General features: G+C 39.8%; 2 protein-coding genes across 4 annotated transcripts; one reads left to right on the top strand and one right to left on the bottom strand.

Annotated features, from left to right (window-relative positions):
* The first annotated feature begins 73 nt into the window (after positions 1 to 73).
* On the top strand, positions 74 to 9,668 carry LOC114465200 (protein regulator of cytokinesis 1-like). Of its 3 annotated transcripts, none has more exons than XM_028450042.1 (14): positions 74 to 325; positions 709 to 841; positions 2,467 to 2,589; positions 4,302 to 4,535; positions 4,602 to 4,772; positions 4,864 to 5,013; positions 5,085 to 5,232; positions 5,295 to 5,431; positions 5,505 to 5,600; positions 6,471 to 6,617; positions 6,684 to 6,794; positions 6,869 to 6,973; positions 8,461 to 8,561; positions 9,419 to 9,668. In XM_028450042.1, exons 1-14 carry the CDS (start codon positions 315 to 317, stop codon positions 9,450 to 9,452), a joined length of 1,701 nt encoding a protein of 566 aa, XP_028305843.1. In that variant the 5' UTR covers positions 74 to 314; the 3' UTR covers positions 9,453 to 9,668. The 3 variants fall into 3 exon arrangements, with proteins under 3 accessions (XP_028305843.1, XP_028305842.1, XP_028305844.1); XM_028450041.1 differs by having other exon boundaries at positions 8,461 to 8,628; XM_028450043.1 differs by lacking the exon at positions 2,467 to 2,589 and having other exon boundaries at positions 8,461 to 8,628.
* Positions 9,669 to 15,273: 5,605 nt separating this feature from the next.
* Positions 15,274 to 25,002, bottom strand: LOC114464636 (uncharacterized). The gene is made up of 15 exons (XM_028449039.1): positions 24,951 to 25,002; positions 24,794 to 24,859; positions 24,331 to 24,489; positions 24,171 to 24,233; positions 23,943 to 24,086; positions 23,775 to 23,846; positions 23,604 to 23,672; positions 23,263 to 23,331; positions 22,970 to 23,126; positions 21,665 to 21,771; positions 21,481 to 21,550; positions 21,340 to 21,408; positions 20,958 to 21,119; positions 15,789 to 15,895; positions 15,274 to 15,674 (listed from the first exon to the last, which is right to left on the bottom strand). The coding sequence occupies exons 9-15, from the start codon at positions 23,093 to 23,095 to the stop codon at positions 15,575 to 15,577; spliced, it is 741 nt and encodes a 246-aa protein (XP_028304840.1). The 5' UTR covers positions 23,096 to 23,126; positions 23,263 to 23,331; positions 23,604 to 23,672; positions 23,775 to 23,846; positions 23,943 to 24,086; positions 24,171 to 24,233; positions 24,331 to 24,489; positions 24,794 to 24,859; positions 24,951 to 25,002; the 3' UTR covers positions 15,274 to 15,574.
* Positions 25,003 to 26,419: the final 1,417 nt, after the last annotated feature.

Genomic DNA, 26,419 nt, shown 5'->3' with positions numbered 1-26,419 from the left:
TTAGGTTGGAAAAATTCAAAAGCTGAAGTAAATAGCAGACTCTCGGTCAGTTTTGTAACCAGTGGATGGCGGTAATGCGCTTATAACTGAGTGCAAACTGCCAATAAACTCTATAAAGAAGAAGAAGAAATCTCCGCCCCAGATTTACGTCAGACAATCATTCAACCAATCAGAGGTCAGATATTGTTTGGGTGTAAATTTGAAACGCGGTGACAAACGAACGGAGCTCGGAGGAAAACGACGGTCGTGTTTAACACATTCCCTCCTGCAGTGGTCCACCTGCAGCCTTCGGCGCCGTTTAAAGGATATTAAAGATGAGAGTGAGGTTAGTGGTGTTATTTAAATATATAAGTACACGGTTGTGGTTCTTCAGTTCAAATTTCCTAAATAAGCTAACTGTTAGCATAAGAATGAAACCGCTTGTTTAGCACTGACGCTAAAAGTGTTGTTGTGGTAATCATTTTATTGTGAAAGTTAGTTATTTTTTTACGATTTAATAAACGGTTTTTAGTTAGAAATAAGCTTAAATGTTCTCATCAATTATAATGTCTAACTTGGTTACTTGTTATGACGTCACTTATCAGCTGCTAACCGTAGTTCAGGCCATTCCTGTTGTGTGTGATTGAATGTATTTAGTGTTAATATTAATCCATTCCTGCTGTGAGTTAATGTATTTAGTGTTAAATGATTTGTTGATGTTTATTGTAGTGAAGTCCACGCGGCTGAGTCTGTAGCCTACCTGAACAGGGCCTGGGTTCGACTCCAGGACATCTGGGAAGAAATAGGAATCCCCGAAGAACAGAGACTTGAGAGAACCCAAGATGTCCACAAACACATCAAAGTGAGCCCTGTGTATAATGATGTCTCTGAACAGGATTGTTGACCTGTTGACAGGATTTGCAGCTGAAACAAACCAGATCAGTTAAGACAACCAGACTTTTGAAAAGAGTCAAACCTTTCTTGGGTTTCTAGATTTTTCTCTCAGTAAAGTTAAAGCACATGTGTCAAACTCATGGTCCATGGGTCAGGTAAGCCTATCATAGCTTCCAATTGGTCCTGGTTTAATTTTACAGTCACAATCTAAACTACAGGTAAAATGATAAGTTGAACTATGTATTAGGGCTGGGCAATATATCATGATTCAAGATATATCAGGTTTTTGATTTTGGTAATATAGGAAATGACAAAATAACTACTTTTTATTTATACAATCACGCAGTACAAATCACACACAATAATTTAATGTTATTCATGATGTTGGACTTCAAACAGGAGTCACTGCTTTTTTTACTTCTCAAAACAGCATGAAAAGCTCAGTTAAATGATCACTGACCTTCCCCCAAACAAGCCACACTACAAAACTCACTCACACATGCTGTCCCTTAGAAGAGAAAAATCCTAAAGTGGCAAACATTGTGCAGCAGTATAATAAATGTGCTTATGTGGCGTTTTTCATCAGCAAATTTAACCCAGAATTGTCTTTCTGAGAAGACTTTGTGTTAAAAAAAAAAACCAACATCATGTATTGCCATTTTCAGAAAAAAAATATCAAGATATGAGTTTTGGCCCATATCGCTGAGTTCTAATATGTAAATTTCTGAATGCATTTATTTAATCTCTAATTGATAAATGGCACAATATGTTTACATTTGATTACATATTTTACAGAAATGTTTTAGTTATTCTGCTTCACTTGATATCAAACTAAGCTGATTGTGTAGTCTGAAACCCAGTGACTTTTAAACCTCTGATGTAAAGGAAGTGTGTGCACCACTGAACAATGCATGAAATTAAAAAGACTTAAGGGGCACTTTAAAATCATAATGTGTCAAACTAAATGAGTTTAAATCAGTGGCCGTAGAGGAGCACCTGAAAATGACTGATCAAGTTGTTTGAGTTAATGATTCTATATAAACAATGGAAGGATCTGAACTAGTATTAGAAAAAGAGTTAGTGCAATGTTAACCTGGGGAAAGCTCCTATACCTTATACCTCAAAAAATTGAAAAACAACCTTTTTCCACTTGCATTACATAGTAAATGTTGCTTTGTTTTTTCTGACCTCAAAGTATCTTTCTAATTCTTACATTCCATAAGACAAAGCGTGCTGGAAATGGCTCACAAACTTCAGTAATTCCCCATCATTGGTATAAGGCAGTGGTTCCCAACCTTTATTGCACCGTGACCCCATTTTTATGTCCCAAATTTCTGGCAACTCCAAATAATTTTTCAGAGAATTGGTTTTTGATCATGTTATTTGAATTAGATTTGTATTTGAGAAAGTGAAGGTATGGCATCCAGTTGTTTAAGATTGTGTGGTGTTTTAATTTGAAAATAAGTAATAATTATATATATATTTTTTTTTTTTTTTCGATCCGTAATTATTTTTTAACATATTCCAGGTAACCCTGTTATGCCTAACCCTAACCCTGTAAAACCCTAATTAATGTATTTTGGTTCATGGAAGGGTTTACTGGACCTCATGATTGCAGAAGAAGATGAGCTCAGGAAGCGTTTGCTGAAAAGCATCGAGTCCTGTCGCAAAGAACACTTTGCTCTGTGCGACGAACTGGAACTACCTCACTTTGAGGTAAATATGAGTTCAGAATGTGTTGTTCTAAGTCCCTGTTTACACAGGAACATTTTATTGTGAAAATGAAAAAGTTTTGTTGCTTTTTGGTGGGTCATTTATAGCGGTGGGGGAAAAATTGATTCACATAAGAATCGCGATTCTAATCATCCACAATTCTGAATCGATTCATAAACTTCAAAAATATATATATATTTTTTAATTTTATTATTGTAAGTCAAACAATACAAGTAGACACCCAAAGATTCATATCCCAATTCATTTACACGGCAACGGTGTTTTGGTGCTTGAAAACATAGTTTTTTAAAGACGGGCCCCAGAGTGGACGTTTTTGAAAATGCTACCCCACCGTGACCGTGTAAACAGGGAAACGATACTTTCTGTGTCAATAACATGTTCACGAAGGCTGCGGAGCCTCAGATGTTAGCTTTAATCAGACAACACAGTTTTTATACCCAGCCCGGAGTCACCAGAATAAGACCTAAACCAGATAAAACTGATCTCTCTTTAATTTTGAACCTGTTCTTTTCAGGGCTGTGGTGGTCACAGAAGTGCGTGTGGGTATGCATCCCACTGCCGATGTGCACTTGTGAATATAGACTGTAAGCAACAGCAGGTTTTGCACAGCCACAGTCAGTAAATATGCATTTGCTGCTAATGCTGATGGAGGCTTCACGTAGTTCCAGTGTGGTCTGCCTCCACAGCTTCATCTCCAACTCTCTTGTAGTTGCTTCACGGCAGTCATTGAGTGTAAAATGGGACTCTGGCAAAATAAACATTGCAGCTGTTGAATGAAACCAATCACTAAAAACGGCATACAGCTTATCATCGATCTGCTCTGTTCACACACGCTCCCTCACTCTGCACATGGTCGAGCGACTAGGGCATTCATTCGCAGTTAAAGGGCCACGCACTCAAACACTGACAACAAATGTCATGGAAATTCTTTAACTCTTCCACTCCCTCACAGTCACAAGGCTGCGTTTAGGTCCCGAAATATAATACCAATTGATTATCTGTGAATTTGTATGAGGTAGAACAAAAGGAATTTGGTTGAATTCATATGATCTGATCGGTTATCGTTTTTTTAAACTCACTGATTGGTGATTGGCCCAAAAATCCTGATCGTGTAAAGCCTGGTTTCTTTAATAACTTGGCTATATTTGATAGTTACTCATTCTGCAATAAACTGTAAACATGACAAACGGCTTTAAAAACTAGTAATTTATACATTTTATAACATAATTTATTAATGTACAAGAGGACACCCTCCATTCACATCCTCAGAAAACATTTGGCTGTCATCTCGCGCTTATTAAAACACATCACCTTCCGCACATCTCTCAGTAGGAGTGCAGCTCTGCGATTGGTCAGAAACTGGTGTAGGCATGAAAAACGTCTCCACTGATCGAAGTGATGAAGAAAATCAACACTTTGTTGGAGAAATTCAGTTTAAATCCAAAGATTGATGCACACAAACACTTATTTGTGTTTGCTTATTTTGGTTTATTGATAAACCACACCTCCATCTATTGGCCTGGCATGTATACTACATGGTTTTTGATGCTTTCAGTGGTCTCATGTAAACAGAGATCGTTTTGAAAACATTGCCATGTGAGTGCAGAACTTTTTGGAAACGAAAGCAAAACGTTGTGTAAACAGGGCCTACATCTTTGTTAGTCAGTGAGCTCACTGTGCGTGTGTGTGTGCAGGAAGAGGAGGGCTGCACCATCCTCCAGATGGAGAAGGACTGCCGCACTCGCGTGGAGGTGATGAAAGAGCACAAGAAGCAAAGGATGGAGGATCTTAAAGGGCTGGTGACGAAAGACCGTGAGCTGTGTGACATCATGTGCTCCACCCCCTTTAGCATCGATCACACCTCCGTCCCCTCGCTGAAGCAGCTCGACGAGTTTCGTGCCTACCTTGATGACCTGATGGAGGAGAAGGTGTCTAGGCTTTTAGTTTCCATCATTTTTGCATTTGTTTGTTTCTCATCCTACTTTGATTTCCAGGAGCGACGTCACGTTGAGTTTGTGAGCATCAAAAAGGAGATCATCGCATTGATGGAGGAGCTGGAGCAGGTCGCAGAGACTAGTTTTGAGACGGATGTGATGTGTGAAGACGAGGATGTGTTTTGTTTGTCCAATGACAACATCTCTGCTGTGAAGCTGCTCCTGGCCACGGTCCGTCTGAGCTTATTTTATTCTTCTGTGTTCAAATAACTCCAAACCTGTTTGTGTGATGAAATGACCTCCGATAAATGTCTGGTTTCAGTTGAAAGATCGTAAAGCAGAGATTGAGCTTCGTTGTTCCAGTTTTCGCGCAAAGATCCAAGAGCTGTGGGAACGGCTTCAGATCCCCCAGGAGGACAGAGATGTGTTTTCAGAACATATGACCAAGTCAAAGAAGAAGAACGTTGAGGCAGTAAGACATTGTTCACATGAGATAGTTTGGTTGTATAAATGAGTGTGTAGTTCTAAATGTTTGGCTCACAGCTCCATGCAGAGGTCGAGCGTCTGCAGTTGCTGAAAATACAGAGTTTGAAAAGCTTCACTGAGGCCATCAGAGCAGAGATTGTTGATCTGTGGGAGAAATGTTTCTACAGCCAGGAGCAGCAGCAGGCCTTTAGTGCCTATCATGATGGTGAGGAGTTCTATTTTAACACTGTTTACACAGACGCTCAAACACACTATAACGTTTTTCAGATAACTTCACAGAGGAGCTTCTCATCCTGCACGAAGCTGAGGTCAACGTCCTAAAGACTTATTACGAAGACCACAAGAAGCTCTTTGAAGGCATCACAAAATGGCAGAACAATTGGACTTTGTTTTTAGAGCTTGATGTGAGTCCTGCTTCTACAGTCTGTAATATGTTCTTTAAACCTCTGCCACTTTATCAGTTTATTTCCTTTTCAGACGAAAGCTAACGACCCTTCAAGGTTCAACAACAGAGGAGGAAACCTGCTGAAGGAGGAGAAGCAGAGAAGTGATCTGCAGAAAAGCTTACCTAAAGTCAGTTTATCTCACTTTGTGTGATTTGATGTTCTCTGCCAAAAGTTTGATTATTTTGAAGTATTAATACCAGCAGTTGATGCTGGTAGCTTAGAGATAACAAGGCTTCTTTGTTCTGAAACTGACTAATGGAGACCATGATTATACTGTAAAGGTTAAATCAATCTCAGTTCCAACAATTTCAAGTGCAGTTGCCTTAACAGGTTGGTTGATGATATCTCACATCTTTGCTGTTGCTCTGAACTCTAACACTCAGGGCCCCTACCGTCATGAAATTCCTGAAAAAATTATGGAATTTGAAAAATCGATTTTCATCATGGAATAATTTAACTGTTTTGGAAATATAGCCTATTTTATTTGAATGTTTAAAATCCAACCTTTGCTATTACTATGGGACAAGTCCCTTAACTCTAACACCTTGTATTGTACATTGCATTTAATAAAAGTGTCTGTTAATTGAAATTATAAGCTTATGATTAAACATGGTAGCACTTAGTTGTTGTTTAATGTTACATTCAATAGCTAATGCATTGTTATTGAAGAAAAAATATTACAAATTGGGTGTCAAAGGCAATTGTACGATGCTATGATAGATAAGTGTAACCATAACTTGTGTTCCCTGTGCCACATTTTTGCTACTAACCGTGACCAATGTCAGACCTCTGTTACACTAGTACACTGGAGAGGAACGCTCATTTTTAGGAGAATAGATCTTAGTGGTTTAGAACTAAGTCATGGAAATTTGGTTAAATATTTTGGAATAGTTCTAGAGAAGTTTTTGAAAAATCATTGCGAAAGTGTGTGAACCCTGAACCCTGTGTGTAAATGAGCAGCTGTAACCAATGTGATAAATATGATGCTTGTTTTCAGCTGGAGAAGAGCCTGAAAGTTCAGATTGATTCCTGGGAGCAGGAGGAAGGCAGAGAGTTCTTTGTTAATGGACAGAAGTTTCTGGATTATGTTCAGCAGCAGTGGGACCAGCACCATGCTGAGAAAGAAAAGGAGAAAGTGGAGCGGGTATGTTGGGTTCAGAGAGTTCCCCTGTGAGGGTTGGTGAGACTAAAGACTGTTGTTTATTAACAGCAACTAAAGAAAACTAAGCAGACACAGGCAGAGATGCTTTATGGAACCGCTGCTAGAACTCCGTCTAAACGGCGTTTGGCAGGGACTCTCACACCTGGGAAAGTGAGGAAGGTAAGAACCTGTAGTAGGTTTTTTGTTCTCAGCCCAGTCATGACCCACACTCTGTTGTTCTTTCTTTTCATCAGTTCACCGGCACCTCCACCCTCTCGACTCCAAACAGCTTTATGAACTCAGGGCTCAGTGGAACGTTGTGTCAGTCTGTTCAGAAACCACCGCTGTCTGCTGGAAAGGTGAGTTTCTGATTCTAACTCTATATTACAGATGTTTAACAAACATTTTCTAAAAAATAACTATTGATTTTTAATTGGTATCGCTTTGCTTTTTTCAATCTAAAATGTTTTAAAAGTTTAAAGGGCACATGACACCATTTTTTATGTTGATGCTAAATTAGGGCTGCTCAATTAATCAAATTTTAATCGTGATCACGATTTTGTTCGCCATGATTAAATTAACCTGATCGTCGACAATATTTACATTTAAAATGTGTCCTCTGCTGCATATTTAATCAGTCACTTTCTCAACCATTAGTCAGCAGCAGCTTTGAGTCATTTGGTGGATTGACGAGAGCTGAGAACAAAGCAAAAGCAGTGAAGAAAGAGAATGGCTGGTAAACGGCACATGGATCAACAAAGAAAGGCTTGTATAGACCAAAAGAGCGTTAAGGGCATTAATCGTGTTTTTTTTCTTTGCTTGATGAAAATAGTGTATTTTAGGGCTGCTAACTTTGGTCGTTTAATCAACTAATTGGTTGATGCTGTCGTGGTCGACCAAGATTTTCATTGGTAAAAAAAAAATGCACTTATGTAGGTGATAAGGATTAAATGTCAATATAATGTATTGTGATTGCGTGCTGCACTGCAAAAAAAAAAAAAAAGTGTTGCGCTTCAGCTGTCAGTATGCTGTCCTCAGATCAGAGCAGAGGGAACAAATTAAAACAGGCTTGAAACAAGCATCCACTGTTAAATCAATCCTTTTTCTGCACAAGAACATAGATTATCCTTACATTTGATGGCGTGGATCATGTAAATAGATCCACTGCTGTCTCTAGCGCTGCAGTGCATACTGCCTACCTGTGTTTGACGTGTTTGTTTCCACGTGTGCTGATCTGATGTTGACATTAACATTTATTAATAAAAGCAAGCTTACCACTAAAACAAACGTAAACATGTCATTTGTATTAGGGGGAAAAAAATAGGTTTTAATTCTCAGTTTCAGGTCTGGCTCTGATATAAATACCTAATGTCTGTCAGACCTGTAAGTTTCACTTTTGCTTTGTCAGGTACTGGTCAAAGATTGAATAAGGTTCATATCATAAATGGTCCGTGTTTTAAAGCAAATCGGCACCACAAAAAGCCAAAACAAAAATATTTCTCTTTTTTTTTTCTTTTTTCTTTTTTTTTCGGTCGACTAATTGCTGCTTGTGCCATAGTCTTGGTCGACCAACTATTGCCTTGGTTGACTACAGCAGTATTTTACCTTATTGTACTCTTTAGACTGTTCAAGATTGCTTAATCTACGTGTTAAAATCAAAAAATTTCTTTGGCGGAGGATCCCCCCAGACCTCCCTACGATGGATTTTTTTTTTTGTCACCTTTTTTATTCCTTTGGTGTTTGCATGTCTGTATTAGATAGAATTAGGTGGTGTTTGAAACACAAGATGTGTTAATGTTGTGTCCTTTACAGTAACATTCACTGATGGTTTGTTGATGTGTCCTAGGTTATTGGTCTGCGTACTCCTGGACAACTGAGGACGCCCAACGCCCTCCGCAACAAAGAGAACATCTCCCATCTTAGAAACACTCCCAGTGGCACACTAAGGTCTCAGGATACTCAAGATCGCACCTTCACCTTTAACTCTTTTGCTGCCTCCTATTCGGAATTTGCGGTAAATTTGGTTTTCAGTTTTAGTTCTAAATCAGACCTTTATTCAGCTTTAGACTCATTACAATGTTTGCTTCTCATGAAACAGTAACACTACATAGTCATAGATAACTAATAGTTTTAATTAGAAGTGAAGTTGATTAAATATCATAGCACGTGTGGATAGCACCTTCTCACCTCATGTGCAGGTTGTTGGTTCTAACCCCTTAACCTCTGCTCAGCAGCTGTGCAACAATCAAAACCGTTTTTTTTTTTTTAACCTTGGGGTAAGGATCCCAAATGGGGTCGCCTGAAATTTCTGAGAAGAGAAAATAGGTTTTTGAATTTTTTTTAACTATCATTCTTTGTTTTTTAATTAAAACAGCACACAATCTTAAACAACTGTATTTCTGTACTTTCACTTTGTGAATAAATCTAGTTAAACTAAAATGCAGTAAAAATATATATATCAAAATGGGGTCACGATCCAAATAAGCTTGTGAACCACTGCATTAAATACTGTTTCTTTGTGTATCACTCATTCATTCCATCGTTATGATTTATAGATGTTTTTAAATAGTTTGGTAAGCAAAATGTTGTAGTCGGACAAAGGGGGGTCTTGGATTCAGAAATAAGAGAATGGGGACTAGAGCCAAAAAGTTTGAGAACCACTGGACTACGGCCTTACATAAAGAACCAATTTTATGCAAAATTTTCCACTCAAAACAGAAATAGTTTTCTTGACTAGGTATCGATATTGATTATGAAATGCAGAGTTTGTTACAATCTATTAACATCAGTGTTTTTTTCTACAGAGAGACCTCACGAAGGCTTCTAAATCGAATGTGAAGACGGGACTGCTCAACTCCACTGTCGGTCAGCAGTGATGGAGGAAACCTTCACGATGCATTCTCTCTAAACGCTGTAAATATCTGAATACTTGTTCACATTCTGTTTGTGTCCTGTTAGTGGTTGTAATTAGTGCAGGACGACTGATTTTAATGTTAACATCCATTTGCTTCAGATCTTCTGGATTTGTTTCTTTTGCTATTGGTGCTTAATTTGCTGCAGTCTTTTTCTTTTTTTTTTCTTCTAATAGTACTGTCAAAATAAAACAATGCACCATTTCCACTCTACAGCTGACTTGCTTCCATTTTTTTTTTTTTCAAGTTGTCAATAAACCTTGTAAATTTACATTTCACTCAGTCTGGTGCTGTATTGATTGCTTTGGGTTGAACTTTAGAAATGGTTTAAAACATGAGGTTTGTCTAATTTGGAGGTTGCCTGAATATAATTATTTCTCTCTCTCAACCCAACGGTTGTGTAGAAGGGGGTTACAAAGCTTTTAATTTTGTGTGGAAATGTAAAGATTTAATAAATAGAAGATGGGAACCCACCCTCTACACCAGAGGTTCTCAACTGGTTTCACCCTAGGACCCACATTTTGCCACGATAATTAAATCACAACCCACTTTTTTTTTTCTTTTTTCTTTTTTTTCAGAATTCAACCATCTATATATTTTCCTGTGCAACCTGCATTTCACAGTATACATGTCAAAAGAAAAGTTTCTTTCAAAATAAAGACAAGTCCAACATGAAAGACATTAAGTATTTATTTTTGACCAGTTGTCCGCGACCCACTTTTGGGTCCCGACCCACCAGTTGAGAATCACAGCTCTACACTATTTACTGTGTCACAGGAATTTTGCGGTTGACCTCATTTGGAGACATGATTTATTGTTCTGGTTGAATGATGGAGTCCAGTCGAAGCGTGACGATTTTATAAAAAAAAAAAAAAGGATTTATTATAAACTAAATGAAAAAGAGTACAAAAAAGAAGTGTCCCATCCTGTTGGGAGGAAAGGCCGCAGGATGGTCAAAAAGCAAGACTGCCTCAAGATCACACTTTACACACACATTTCTACCCAATTCAGCTGTTCTACCCCCCACCTCGAGAGATGAGGAGAAGGCAGGGAGGGGGTCAGTTCACCGTGCGTGCGTGCGTGCCTTCAGATAGAGCTAAGTATTGGGATTGTGAGCAACTGACCTCCAAGAGCATGAGACATTAGAAATGAAAAGTTACAACTTAAAGCAATAAGTTGAATAAGGTCTATGAGTAAATATATTTGTAAATATGTGAGTAAATGTATTTGTAAACATAATTAACCAATTTTGCCCTTACAACCGTAACTAGTTTTGTTTAGTTCTAAATCAGATGTTTATTCAATTTTAGACTTATTATAATGTTTGCTTCATATAACAGTGTGGCCCAGAAAAACCATGGAAGACGCAGACCAAAGAAAACTTGCATTGGCTTTTACTTGCACAGGTAGCACAGCCTCAGAAAGAGTGACATGAGCAGTTCTTGATCTTTATAACTTCCTGTCAGGTTAACTCAAGATGGAGCCTAGAACTCTTTCTGCCAATCCATTCGATGATTGATGGAAAGGGGCTGAAGTTACATGCTTTATTCCATTTTTAGACAAAATCTGCAAACTCTGCACTTGTGAAACATGTAGCATTGCCACTCACCAACATTTGTGGTAATCCATGGACACTGAAGCTTTGTCTCAGCCTTTCAATAGTGCCATGAGAGGTTGCCGGTTTCACCGGATAGACATCCATCCACGAAGCTAATGAGAAAAAGAGGGCCAATTACGCTGAGCTCACCACAGAGTGCTGGAGCAACGGCTGGAGAGCCCGCTATGAACCAGTCAAAATCGGGTGCAGCCTCCACTCTACAGACAGTGAAGGACAAGGGATTTGTCACTTGAAGTCCCTTAAAAAGTTCAGATTTTTCAACTTTGAGCGACGTGGTTGAACGTGATCTTGTCGCTCGAATTACACATTACGTCGCTTTAGGTGAGATAACGAGGTTGCGTCAATTACGTTGATTTTAATGTAATCGAGTTGCTTCAGTCGCGTTTGGTGTGAAAGCGCCTAAAGCCACACAGCCCAATGTTGAACACGTGGAGACACCATCTGAGGAACAGGTTTGGTTTCGTTGAACAGTCAGATAAGAGGCTTGTGATCAGTTTCAATTGTAAACTTTTGGCCATAGAGGTATTTGTCCAAAAGATCACAGCCAATCCTTTATCTAACAGTATTTCTTCTCTGCTGCTGCCAAGGGACGAGATATAAAACCAAATGGTTTTTCTGTTCCATCTTCGATTATGTGGGATAACACTTCCCCTACACCATGTGATGAGGCATCACACGCAGCTGATGTAACGGGGCTAGCAATGTGGAGAGATTTGGAAAGAAATGGTTATTATAATTCAACAAGCCCAGGTATGCTTTAGACTTTGTCACTGAAGAAGAATTGGGAACATCAACAACAGCTTTTACCTTGGCTGGTATGCGTGACTCATATCTAGTTTTGTAAACTGTTTTCCCTCAGCCAACACAGCCAATAAATCCTCTATTTTAGATGTAGGGTATTGTTCGAGCGGAGACTCTGTTTACAGTCATTCTGTAATTTCCACAAAGTCGACATGTACCATCCCGCTTTAACAAAGAAACCACAGGTGCTGCCCATTATAAATACTTTACTGGCGTAATGACATTTTCTTTTTACAGTCTATCAATTTCAGCATCAACTTTAGGCTTCATGGCATAAGGGACAGGTCTGGGTGTATAATAATGTGGTATAGTACTATCAAGTAGTAGCTTGAAACCCTTTTAAAGTCCCCAGTTCATCTTGTAATACTCCCTCATGCTTCTGTTGCACTTCTTCCAGTGTGAAGCGCTGTGATTGGTCTACAGTATGCACCTATACCCCTTGATTTTTTTAATTTTTTATAAAAAAATTATCTTCATACCAGCTTATAACAGCCAATCCATGATTTTTTTTTAAATACTACCCTTTACAAGGTACAGCAGACCATGGTTCATGCTGAACAACTCTAATTGCTACTACCTGTATGGGTGTGAAGATTCACAGGGTATTATGCACCATGGTATCCGAGGAATGCACACCTATAAAATGCAACAACCAACCCTGATTAACATGTTGGGATTAACCCACCTTTAGGAGGTAGAGCAGACAAGGATGCCAGTTAAAAAATTGCATCCCAGGCTGGGCCAGGTCATGTATGTGTGAAGCCATAAGGGGCCCATTGTGAGGCAGCAGCGTGATTAAAGGGGACATATCATGGTTTGAAATCCTTCCTTTTTGGATATAAATCATACAGTAGTGGTCTATATAAAGCAGAACTGCACTGCAGCTCCCCAGACCCCTTTTCTGATGTGCTTCTAAGACCAACTCGTTTTGGTGCGGTCTCTTTAAATGCAGGTCTCCAGGTTCAACTCCACCCTGCTCGGCCATTTTTGTAGTTTGATAGAAGAGATATGGCTACGTAGCGGCGCAGAAAAAGTTTATTCACACGTTATTTACACAATGTCAACAACGGAATACTTGTCCATCCAGCCTTACATGATTTGAGAGTCGCGGACTGCACCTTTAAGTGAAAGTAAAACTCCCTTATGAGAGCTTTTCTCAAATTTGACACTTCGGAAGCCTCAACACAATAAAATGAGCAACAGAGAGTTGGAGGAGGTAGACTGGATAGTTTATTGTTGCCATGGTGATCAACACCAGGTTCTTTGTTATTACAAATAACCAATCAGCTCAGAATTATCAGTGAATTAAAGGGGACATATCATGGTTTTAAATCCTTCCTTTTTAGATATAAATCATACAGTAGTGGTCTATATAAAGCGGAACTGCAATGCTTGGGTCTGAATTCCTCATTATTATAGCTCCACAGGCCCCTTTTCTACCCCTTTTCTGATGTGCTTCTGAGAGCAACTCGTTTTGGTGCGGTCTCTTTAAATGCAAATGAGACACTCCATACCCCGCCCCCTCTTCAGGTGACACTCGGTTCAACTCCACCCTGCTCAGCCATTTTTGTAGTTTGATAGAAGAGATACGGCTATGTAGCGGCGCATAAACTTTTTATTCAGAGGTTATTTACAAAATGTCAACAACAGAAGACTTGTCCATCCAGCCTTACATGTTCCAGCCAGAGTCTGACCCGGCGGAGCGAGATGAAAATGAAGATAATGAACCTGCAGAACCCTAACAAGTGAGCTAACACAAGCACCGAGCTAACGCTAGCGCCAAGCTAACGTTACGAAATGCATTTTAATACAGTCTTTTCGGAGACAAAAACGGCAAAATGAAATGACTAATGAAAACTTTAGACTTAAATTAAATCACGTAGGCCATATCATCAAGGATCTAAAACGAGCACACAGCGCTAACATATGAAGACGTTGCAACTGCTAATGCTAACAAAACAATGACAGGGACGTCTCATCATCACACTTTTTAGCGTTATTTACAGCTTACCGAAGTGCTCTGTTCGTCGTCTCCAAAGATAGAAGGAATTGAACCCTCAATCAGACGAAGTCTTTTGGCAAATCCTTCTTTATACTGGTGGAGGTTGCAGAAGCAGTCATCCTTGAAGTGCTTCGCGCACACAAAAATGACCTTACCCACAGATGTGGGTACATTTCCGTGAAAAATAAAACTCAACCAGGCACTTTGAAAAGGTTCTGATGCTGGGAGACGGTGTAATGAAGCGTGTGGGTTACTACATCCAACAACCAAACATATTGATTTCTCCTCTCGTAACTTCTGCATCCTGGAGCTTGGACTACAAAATAAAAGCGAGAAATAAAAATGGCGGATTGCTCGAAGTGTTGGGCCTGGAGTCGATGTCCTAATTTGGCAGTTCCGCTGACGTTATTGTTCAAAAAACGTAATAGAGAATCGAAAAATCGAAACAGATTGAAAAATATGACCAAAACAGAATATAAAGATATCAACGGAGCACCTGAAGAGATTAATTTTAACTTTTCTGTGCTTCTAAACAATCTAATTATACATCAAAATGCATTTAAGTACTAAAAAAGTGGATTTAGCATGATTTGTCCCCTTTAAGTGTTAAATTCCTTGTTAAAGGCAGGGACAAGGCTGGTTTATAGCAGTGAGTGCTAACTGATATGTGTAAGTCACATGTTACATACTTGTACTTCGGTAAACGTACCAATAACACCGTGGGTTGAACATACGGCAACCATACGAATAGACCATTCCATCAAAAAATGTGCAGGATTAACATCCACTAGGATTTTCAAAATAAAACAACAAATAATAACATTTGCGTCCCAAACTTTACAGGAATTTAATAACTTATTCACACTGTTACATATGTTTAGTTATAATTTATAATATTAAACAATATAATATATAATGATGTTATGTCTAATATGTCCAACCTGTCATGTGGAGTAGCCCAGGGCTCTGTTCTAGAGCCAAATTTGTTTTTATTGTACCTGATGCCTCATGGTTGGTTGATCCGTGGTTTTAAAAATAAAATGTGTCTTATCATTTTTATGCTGATGATATCTAGTTGTACTGCTCCTTTAATGACTCAGAGTTTCACTTTTTAAAAGAGGACACTAATCACAGATAATGACCTTTTACAGATGATTAAAAGCTTCTCATTGTTTCTGGAATGTGACGTATAAACTGCCCTGAATGTGAAGCATTTACAGCCATTTTCACTGTGAGCACCATCATCATCATGGTGGGGGGAAACTCATCAAAGCATTAATGTGTTCATGGAATTTCAATGTCATGCCCTCATGATATAAGGCATTGGTTGGCATGGTAACATCACACGCTCCCATAACGTCCACGTGCTTCCCTATAGCCAATCATCACTAAGAGAAAACAAAAGAAACTTGCTACAAATATTTTAATGAATAAAACTGTATTTTATTTATATAGATAAAATGTTAACAATCCCCAGAGATTGAAATACTTTATAAAGGTGAACACCACTACAGATTAGGATCCGAAGCACAGGACCAAAGGTTGTTGTTCTCTCTTCAACTTGTTCATCATGAAAACATGGACAGCTCATCAGTCAGGGACTTAAGGTGGAACCCACAGTTCAGTGTCATGTGATCAAGTTGTTAGCAGCATTCGCCTGTTGGGGCCAGTTCTCCTCCTCGATGCCAGAGTCGTACTCCTCTTCTGGTGACGCTTTAGCTGGAGCTCTGAAAGCAGTCAACAGTCAGGGTGAAAAATGTGTTTAAGTGGTGGGCGGGGCTACCTCACCACTCATGTGCCCCTGTGAAGTGATAAATCTTAGTTTACTCTTAAACACACACCTGATGTATCTTGGCTGTGACTTTCCCAGAACCACCTCCCTGTCCAGCTCCACAGCCATGATGTCAGAGTGTGGAACCTCGAACATGGGCTCCAGAAGCAGCTTTTCCTGCATGATATGATGGAGAGAATTCACTACACTGTAAAAACACCAGACACACTCAGACGTATACCCACGTCTCAAAAAAGTCTTGTGAAGCATTTAGAAAGTAAGGCGGATTTTTACAACAGCCAGCCTAATCTTTCTATGTTTTTGTTGTGTCCCACTAACAGCCTGACTAAGGGCCCTAAAAAAACAATTACCATCCTCTTCTATTTTCTCATTTTGACAAGGCGCTCCTAAAAGACCAGTCATGGAAAAGACATCAACTTTCTCATACTCAATTTTCAACTTTCTACAAATGGCCTGAGATACATCTGTACCAATGGGGTTGAACTCCATCTCTACATGCCTATGTTCACTAATAAACACCACATCTGGCTCCACATCAACAATTTCACTGTCTAAATGATCAAACTCCATCTCTATATGCCTATGTTCACTAATAACCACCACATCTGGCTCGACATCAACAATTTCACTGTCTAAATTATCGCTCTTACGCTTTACACCTCTGGGAGTGACACGCATTCCACAAAGCTCAAACTCCTTTTGGGAGCGCAACCCACAAGCAAACCTGCAGATGTGATCAAACACACCATCCAGGCTCTCAAAGAAAACAGCTACACTCTTCCCTGCAGCCGAATGCATTCCAAATGCATCGCGTGCATGAGAGTCCACGACTGCATACCGACCATCCTGAACAATGATGGAGCAAGTGTTTCTTGCCAGTGTCAGGAAAGATGTGTCATACTCTCCGCAAATCTTGGCCAAAGCCTCCCTTAACGAGAATTGGACACCAATGTCTATAAACTCTCCCTGCACTACATCTACATCACCAGACACCACAGTGTAACCCAGTTGAGAAAGTGTACCTTATTTCTTTGGTGAATATATTTTTTTTATTTTATTTTGAAGATTAATTTATTTTGGTAAGAGGAAGTGTGGGTATTTTGTTATTACCTTGACATCCTGTTAGTATGTTTTGATAATGACCTCATTGGTCCAGAGTTTTTATGTCCCGCCCCCCGAGACGTGAACTGAGACTCACGTTAGTATTTTGGCCTTTCTTTTGCCTTGCATGCTCAGGACCAGAGGACGTGTTAATGATAGTTCTTTTGCTACCAACTGAAAGAAACACTTTCTTAGTCACAGAGTGAACAGAGGAGCTGATAAAGAGTTCTGAGCTGTGTCTAATGTGGGATATCATCTTGGTGAGTTAATGTGTTTATTTGCAAGATGTAGTGATGCTAATGAAAAGCTAATGCTAACCGCGAGTGACATGCTAACGGGGAGCTAATGCTAATTGTGAGTGGTGAACTATCATTTATAAAAAAAAAAATAAAAAAGCAATGTTATATATTTCGTCTTGTTTTATTGGTTTTTTCCAAGGTTTTGGTTAAGTTTGTGAGATGTTAACATGTTTCTGATTGTATTTGTATGGTGTAACTGTGATTTTATCTGGCAGCTAACTGCATATGCCGATACTGTATATACAATTTAATGCCAAGTTTTAGTGATAAAAAGGGGATAACTTAAATCTATTTTTTTTTTATTACCTGCTTGGTAATGCCAAAATAATTATTTGATGATTATTTCATGATTTATGAGATTTTGAAATGGATTAAAGTGAATATTTTATTGGGAAAAATATAAATATTTGGAAATACATGGGTTTAAAAAAAATTATTCATGTACAAAGAATGATATTTGAATTAAAGAAAAGAAAAAAGAAAAAAAAAAACAAACATGCATGTTACTGATATTATAAGGAAAATAAAACCTAAAATATTTGGTTATTTGAGATAAACACCAGCTATAGCTATTTCAAGAATCTGAGAGAGGATATGATTTTGATTAGCTGTATGCAACATTTATTTGCTATACAGGCTAGGTTTCTTTGTTTGGATGGATTGTTATTGATGTTGACCTGGATGCGAGTGAAAATACTGGAATGGATTGGATCGGAACTTTCTCTTCAATGGAGATGGCGAGCCTGTGCCTGGAACCAGTGACCTGAAAACTATTTTTTTCTCCTCTACTGGTTGGATTCAACATCGTGGTAACCACACAAACCTCCACGACAGAAGGATTATTATTTGTTTTGGTTGTTTCTTTTCTTCAGTTTCCTAACTGACAGACTTTTGACATTTTGACATTTCTTCCAGAAATAACAAACTGAACTCAAAAGACTGATTGAGGTTTTTTTTTTTGGTTTCAAAGTGGTGCCCGAAAATTTAAATGTAACTTTTAGAAATGCCGGCTGTTAAGTTGTATACTGTTTTAAATTATTTGTTGTTATAAAACAAATAGCTCACTTCTGCCTCCAGCCATTTCATTGTTTCAATTCGTTGGGGTTTCTTTATTTTTTTTGTAACTTTTGAGAACCTAGTACCTGGTCCATCCAAATTAGATAACCACAAAGAACAATTTTTTTTTTAAACCAAGGGTTACAATATTTTGGCGAGCACAGCCAGGAGAACTTCCTATTTTTTTTTTCTGTTTCTTGATTTTATGCAAACATAAGCCAAAATGGATGTAGTCGAACAGGAAACTGTGAAAATCCCAAATGCGATAATAGTGAGTGGAATGGCTGGAGATGAGCAATGTGAAGAAGTGTGTGAATTCTTAAAACAGTATGGGTCAATCTCAAGAGCCATAAAAGTAGATGACAGATCTTCAAAGTTGCATCAGAATGTTATTGTTGAGTACAACTCAGGAGCAGCCGTGAATGCTATTGGCCCACTGCCAGTTGTTCATGTATCTGACAGTGGAGTTGGATTTACGATACAGTCTCTTTCTAGTGTTTATACACAAAACATTGGGAATGACACAACCAAATCGTATCTTAGTGATCTTCAAAACCTAGCTAAGATGAGTGGTAGAGCCTATGCAGATGTCCTAAAAGACATGATGTCACAGATAAATGATTCAATCAAAGAACTTGTTGTTGAATCACCTGAACCAACTAACATAACTGAAAACCTACCTGCGTCTCCGTTGGTTGAACCTCAGCCCTCTGTAATGGAACACAATGCTCAAGGAGCACAACTTAACTTGACAAAAACATCTAACACTGCGAGTAGCCCAGCTCAAAGTAGGCCAGTCATTACTACGCATGAATTAAATCCTCCAGAAGTGCAGCGAGTGGTAGTTGAGCACATAGTGAAAAGAGACGATTACGCAGGGCAATATTTTTCTCAAAAGCTCAGAGTTTTCTCAGGCAAAGATCCTCGCCCTGCTCACGAGCCTGATTATGATACTTGGCGCTCCAGTGTAGAGCTCATTATGACTGATACAAGCATATCACAACTGCAGCAATCTCGAAAAGTCATTGATAGCCTCTCACCCCCTGCAGCTGACGTGGTGAGACACTTGGATCCGAAGAGTTCACCTGATGAATATCTACAGTTGTTAGATTCTGCTTTTGGAACAGTTCAAGATGGCGGAGAATTATTTGCAAAGTTTCTTCACACTTTCCAAAATGTTGGTGAGAAACCATCGTCCTATTTGCAACGTCTTCAGGTAGCTTTAACTCTCACAGTGAAGAGAGGTGGTGCCGCGAACAGTGAGTTTGACAAACTACTCCTAACACAGTTTTGTCAAGGTTGTTGGAACGATTCCCTGCTGGCTGAACTCCAGTTAAAACAAAAGCGTACAAGTCCCCCATCCTTTCCTAGTTTGCTATTGCTACTGCGCACTGAAGAAGATCAGCATGCTGCAAAAACAGCGCGAATGAGACAATATTTGGGCAGCGCAAAACCAAAGGTAGCCTCTCATATGCAATCAGCAAAATGTGACACAGAGGAAGACATTGCCACTTTGAGCACAATCACAAAAGAACTGACAAAACAAGTCGCAGAAATCCAAAGTCAACTAGTAAAACTAACTGCCAAACCGTTAAGACCGAAAACCCAAAACTCAAAGAATTCATCTGATGTGAGACAAAAAGAAAAATGGAAGCCTGGAAAAGAAATCAAAAAACTTATGGAACAAGGCAAGAGAACTCAAAGTACACCACCCAAACCGTGGTATTGTTTTCAATGTGGTGAAGATGGTCACATAAAGCCAAACTGTGAAAGTGAACCAAACCCAGCGTTTTTCAAGCCCAAGTTTTAGTGATAAAAAGGGGATAACTTAAATCTATTTTTTTTATTACCTGCTTGGTAATGCCAAAATAATTATTTCATGATTATTTCATGATTTATGAGATTTTGAAATGGATTAAAGTGAAAATTTTATTGGGAAAAATATAAATATTTGGAAATACATGGGTTTAAAAAAAATTATTCATGTACAAAGAATGATATTTGAATTAAAGAAAAGAAAAAAAGAAAAAAAAAACAAACATGCATGTTACTGATATTATAAGGAAAATAAAACCTAAAATATTTGGTTATTTGAGATAAACACAAGCTATAGCTATTTCAAGAATCTGAGAGAGGATATGACTGATTGAGGTTTTTTTTTTTTGGTTTCAAAGTGGTGCCCGAAAATTTAAATGTAACTTTTAGAAATGCCGGCTGTTAAGTTGTATACTGTTTTAAATTATTTGTTGTTATAAAACAAATAGCTCACTTCTGCCTCCAGCCATTTCATTGTTTCAATTCGTTGGGGTTTCTTTATTTTTTTTGTAACTTTTGAGAACCTAGTACCTGGTCCATCCAAATTAGATAACCACAAAGAACAATTTTTTTTTAAAACCAAGGGTTACAACAGCTCCCTCTACAAACTCAAAGCTGTGTCCAAAAAGGAAATGCTGTTTAGGCAGCTCTGGCACAGAAAGGTGCTTACTTGCATTCTTCACTAAACCCGCATCATACAACCAACTGTAGACCTCATCACCTACTACCAATACTTCATCCAGGTCAGCTGGCTGCCATGAAAACACACTGTGGATAGTGTGTTTAGCCATAGCAGCCAGACTAATAGCCATACACTGCACACCTCCATACACAAAGCGGCGATCTCCTTGATGAAAAGAGCCCTGGACTGACCTACGAGGAGCAGCAGGCCTGACTGTGCTGCGACCACACAAACTCTCTGCCTCTACACCTACCATACCACTCACCTCACCTTCCAGCGCAGAACGGCCGTCCTCACTAGAACACTCTGCCGGTGAAGATTGGATGTCCCGTTTCTGCGCAGCAGCAGTCTGTGCTCCAGCGAAGACCTCAGCCAGGGTGGGCGACAGAGCAGCATGCGCTCCAGCAGTGCCAGGGTCGACCTGCAACTGCAAAATCAGAATCAGAATTAGAATCAGAATCATCTTTATTGGCCAAGTGTATGTTGTACACACGAGGAATTTGACTCGGTCAAAACACCACATTAATATCACACACACAAGTATTGAATAAATATGCAATGCTTTGTGTGTTTTTCCTGAATTCATACATATTTTACACAGATCTGATTTCAACAACGCTTTGAAAAAAAAACTAAAAAATACAAACCTCTGCCACCACCCCAGCAGGCACGACTCTGGAAGGTGACCTCCTCGTCTTCACCTTCACAGCATCCCTCTGCCCCCCAAAAAGTATTTTATTTATATAGATAAAATGTTAATCAAGTGATCAGTTGTTAGCAGCGTCCACCTGTTGGGGCCAGTTCTCCTCCTCGATGCCAGAGTCGTACTCCTCTTCTGGCGACGCTTTAGCTGGAGCTCTGAAAGCAGTCAACAGTCAGGGTGAAAAATGTGTTTAAGTGGTGGGCGGGGCTACCTCACCACTCATGTGCCCATGTGAAGTGATAAATCTTAGTTTACTCTTAAACACACACCTGATGTATCTTGGCTGTGACTTTCCCAGAACCACCTCCCTGTCCAGCTCCACAGCCATGATGTCAGAGTGTGGAACCTCGAACATGGGCTCCAGAAGCAGCTTTTCCTGCATGATATGAAGGAGAGAATTCACTACACTGTAAAAACACCAGACACACTCAGACGTATACCCACGTCTCAAAAAAGTCTTGTGAAGCATTTAGAAAGTAAGGCAGATTTTTACAACAGCCAGCCTAATCTTTCTATGTTTTTGTTGTGTCCCACTAACAGCCTGACTAAGGGCCCTAAAAAAACAATTACCATCCTCTTCTATTTTCTCATTTTGACAAGGCGCTCCTAAAAGACCAGTGATGGAAAAGACATCAACTTTCTCATACTCAATTTTCAACTTTCTACAAATGGCCTGAGATACATCTGTACCAATGGGGTTGAACTCCATCTCTACATGCCTATGTTCACTAATAAACACCACATCTGGCTCCACATCAACAATTTCACTGTCTAAATGATCAAACTCCATCTCTATATGCCTATGTTCACTAATAACCACCACATCTGGCTCGACATCAACAATTTCACTGTCTAAATTATCGCTCTTACGCTTTACACCTCTGGGAGTGACACGCATTCCACAAAGCTCAAACTCCTTTTGGGAGCGCAACCCACAAGCAAACCTGCAGATGTGATCAAACACACCATCCAGGCTCTCAAAAAAACAGCTACACTCTTCCCTGCAGCCGACTGCATTCCAAATGCATCGCGTGCATGAGAGTCCACGACTGCATACCGACCATCCTGAACAATGATGGAGCAAGTGTTTCTTGCCAGTGTCAGGAAAGATGTGTCATACTCTCCGCAAATCTTGGCCAAAGCCTCCCTTAACGAGAATTGGACACCAATGTCTATAAACTCTCCCTGCACTACATCTACATCACCAGACACCACAGCTCCCTCTACAAACTCAAAGCTGTGTCCAAAAAGGAAATGCTGTTTAGGCAGCTCTGGCACAGAAAGGTGCTTACTTGCATCCTTCACTAAACCCGCATCATACAACCAACTGTAGACCTCATCACCTACTACCAATACTTCATCCAGGTCAGCTGGCTGCCATGAAAACACACTGTGGATAGTGTGTTTAGCCATAGCAGCCAGACTAATAGCCATACACTGCACACCTCCATACACAAAGCGGCGATCTCCTTGATGAAAAGAGCCCTGGACTGACCTACGAGGAGCAGCAGGCCTGACTGTGCTGCGACCACACAAACTCTCTGCCTCTACACCTACCATACCACTCACCTCACCTTCCAGCGCAGAACGGCCGTCCTCACTAGAACACTCTGCCGGTGAAGATTGGACGTCCCGTTTCTGCGCAGCAGCAGTCTGTGCTCCAGCGAAGACCTCAGCCAGGGTGGGCGACAGAGCAGCATGCGCTCCAGCAGTGCCAGGGTCGACCTGCAACTGCAAAACACCACAATAATATCACACACACAAGTATTGAATAAATATGCAATGCTTTGTGTGTTTTTCCTGAATTCATACATATTTTACACAGATCTGATTTCAACAACGCTTTGAAAAAAAAACTAAAAAATACCTCTGCCACCACCCCAGCAGGCACGACTCTGGAAGGTGACCTCCTCGTCTTCACCTTCACAGCATCCCTCTGCCCCCCAAAAAGAATTCCCATGAATAAGCAGTCCAACAAGTTTTTTCATTCCAGATGCCGAGCATCACAGATCACAGCTGACAAACACACTAGCTTATTGTCCTCATTATTCACCTCATCCACATCACACAGGTGCATCATTGTATGATTTATCAAATAAACATTTTCTCCCACAAAACAACAATACATGCAACTGTTGTCTTGAAACAACCAATGATGCTAAAAGAGGTTAATACATGTTCAGTTATTAAACTACAAATATAACTCACCTCCTGTGCAGGTGTCCTTGCTACAGCTACGCTGGGTCACAGTCCAACGCAGCCAGTGACAACCTGCGGCTACAAAACAAAAGCAACACACATTAGACACATAAGTAATCAATCAATGTATAATACTTAAGCTCTGTGTTTCCTCTAACTACTAAATAAATGAATACAAACCTCCCGCTCCACCCCACCATGCAGGAATCTGGAAGGTGAACTCTGACTTTTCACCTTCACAGCACGCGCTTTCTTCCAATGAAACAAAGAACACAACCACGAATAAACACTGTGCAACGTATTAACCGGTCTTAGATGTTTTACAGACAATAAGAGAAAATAACTGACCTTGCTACGTGGGCGCTTTAACTGTGAGGGGGAAGAGATTGACTCTGGACTGCTGAGATTCGATGGCACAAGCCTGTCCATCAGATCCAGCACGGCAGGCCTGAACCAAACGGGGCTCAGCGGGATGGAAAACTCGCTCACCACCTGAAAAATACACATGTAGAATTACTGTGTTATATTTGTGCGCACATGAACAAACAACACACCATTAGATCATTCAAACTTTACCTGCTGCTTATCCATCCCCTTGGTCGGAAACACAGAGGATGAGTCGTCGCCTGATGTGTTCCTCTGTAATGCAGAGAAACATTTGGTTTAAGAAAAACAACTATCCTTTAGATAACACTAGAGACAAATAAGCAACACTTAGAGTTATGCAGTCAAATACCTTCCTGCCTTGTCCAACAGCTGACCATGAGAAGGGGTCCTTTTGAGGAGGTGGTGAGACGACCTCACCCTTCAAAACCACATGTGGACGATCGCGTGGGACAGGTGGTGTTCTGACGGGTGCCAGCGCAGGCTTACTTACTGGCAATGTTTCCAGTTCCTGATAATAAAATCAACACATTGATGACTTCACGTTTTTTCCCCACCACATAGGCATAAAAAATATGTATATATGCATACGTGTGTATCAATAAAATGAAGAGTCAGTCCTTAAGACTGCGCTACTGTAAAGTCTCTTGAGATAACATTGGTTATGATTTGGTGCTATACAAATAAAGATTGATTGCAAAGTGCCGAGCACACAACAATGACAGACACATTAGAGCCCTGCATAGACCACAAAGCTACACACAAAGAAATAAGCACAACAAAGATCAGAATGGAGGAGTTCTAATTTCACTCACCAAGTAAGAAGTCCTCCAGAGCAGCTGCGCAAGTATAGGCATCCCCTCGTTGTCAGACAGATGGACCTGTGAAATCAAATTACAAACATTTACTACATTAAAAAGACCCCATGAAAAACCAACATAACCTGCAGAGGAGCATATCATTTTTACTTACACCATCTCTGGCCCACAGAGCTGTATTTCCCACTGGGAAGTGCTCCGCAATGGAACGAACTTAACACCTGAAGACAATCGGTAAACATGAGCACATAATTTCACTAAATGACAATATTAATAATATAAAGTCGATAAATGTTCTCTCCAACATACCTAACTTAACCGCGACTCTGTGGAACTCTTGACGCATCATCTCTTGTGGGTAAAGATCAGCATCAAGACGTGGTGGGAAGTCGACCACCACGAGCTGTTCAAAATATTTGTTATATATAATGTATTAATTTAACAGCAAAAACAATTATTGATTTCCATTAATTTCATTCTGATATGCTGCACATTAAACAAACATGCATTATTAGAGGCTTTACTAACGTACCCTGGACCAGCGGGTTAGGATGCTGGACAAAAGCCTGGCAAAGTCAGCACCAGCCTTTTCCGGGTTCCTGGTGCTCTTCAGGTTGTTAGTTGGCGCCAGAAGGCACACCTGAAGTAGATAGCACCAATATTTAAACACTCCAGTCCGGTAGGTGACAATATGCACCTATTTAAGTCGGCTGCAACACGCCATTAACCAAGAAACAACAACCCACCAGGTCAGGATCATATGGAAGAGTGGAGTTGAGCAACTCGATCCTCTCATCATTAGCGGAGCCCCCAGGGGTAGACATGACGCCAAAGGAAAGCCTTCCTTCTGGCATCTTGACGATCCCATCAGCAATGGATCGCAGGTGGGAATCGCCCACAAGAAGAACAAACTACACACACAGAATGGCAATTAGTTAATGATGTTTTAATCAAAACGTACACATGTGAAATGCATTAGCCACAGACGCCAATAAAATTACCTTCTTATCCGGGGACTCAGCAGGGATGGTCAGTTTGTGCTGGTGTCCAGTCAAACTAGAAACTTCCCATTTCTTGACGGCGTGACGCTTCCCGGTCCGACACCTATTTACAAAAAACAAATGTTAACTGAAGCTTCTCAGACAAACGACATTCAATGACAACAGACCGTTACATACCAATGCGGGCATCGTCAGGATCCGTCCGTGGCGCAAGAGTAACTAGAGGAGCTAGTTTCTCTGCCATCCGCCTCTTCGCAGCTTCGGAGCGGCGGTGGGACTTTGTGCAAGGCATCTAAACAAAAAAATATAGTTCAAAACACTGAAATGATTGAACCTGTTATTTATTTTTTGATACTATATATAACTCATAGGAGCTTTCTCAAATAAAACAACAAACACTATGACACACCAGGACCTAAACGGCAAAGGCAGAGGGGAATAAAAAGCACAAAGACATTTGACTGATTTTTCCAATAAATGAACTATTCTATGGCCAGAATGATAATCACAATTATTTATCCTGTTAGGAAAAAAATATTTATTTGGCACCATTAACTAAAACATAAATATATAAATGATCAATTATTATGTCAATACTAATAAGAATACAGTAAATACGCTG

The sequence above is a fragment of the Gouania willdenowi genome, chromosome 6 (genome assembly GCF_900634775.1).
Source record: "Gouania willdenowi chromosome 6, fGouWil2.1, whole genome shotgun sequence".
In the NCBI taxonomy this organism is placed as follows: domain Eukaryota; kingdom Metazoa; phylum Chordata; class Actinopteri; order Blenniiformes; family Gobiesocidae; genus Gouania; species Gouania willdenowi.
This window is presented reverse-complemented; position numbering and strand designations above follow the sequence as displayed.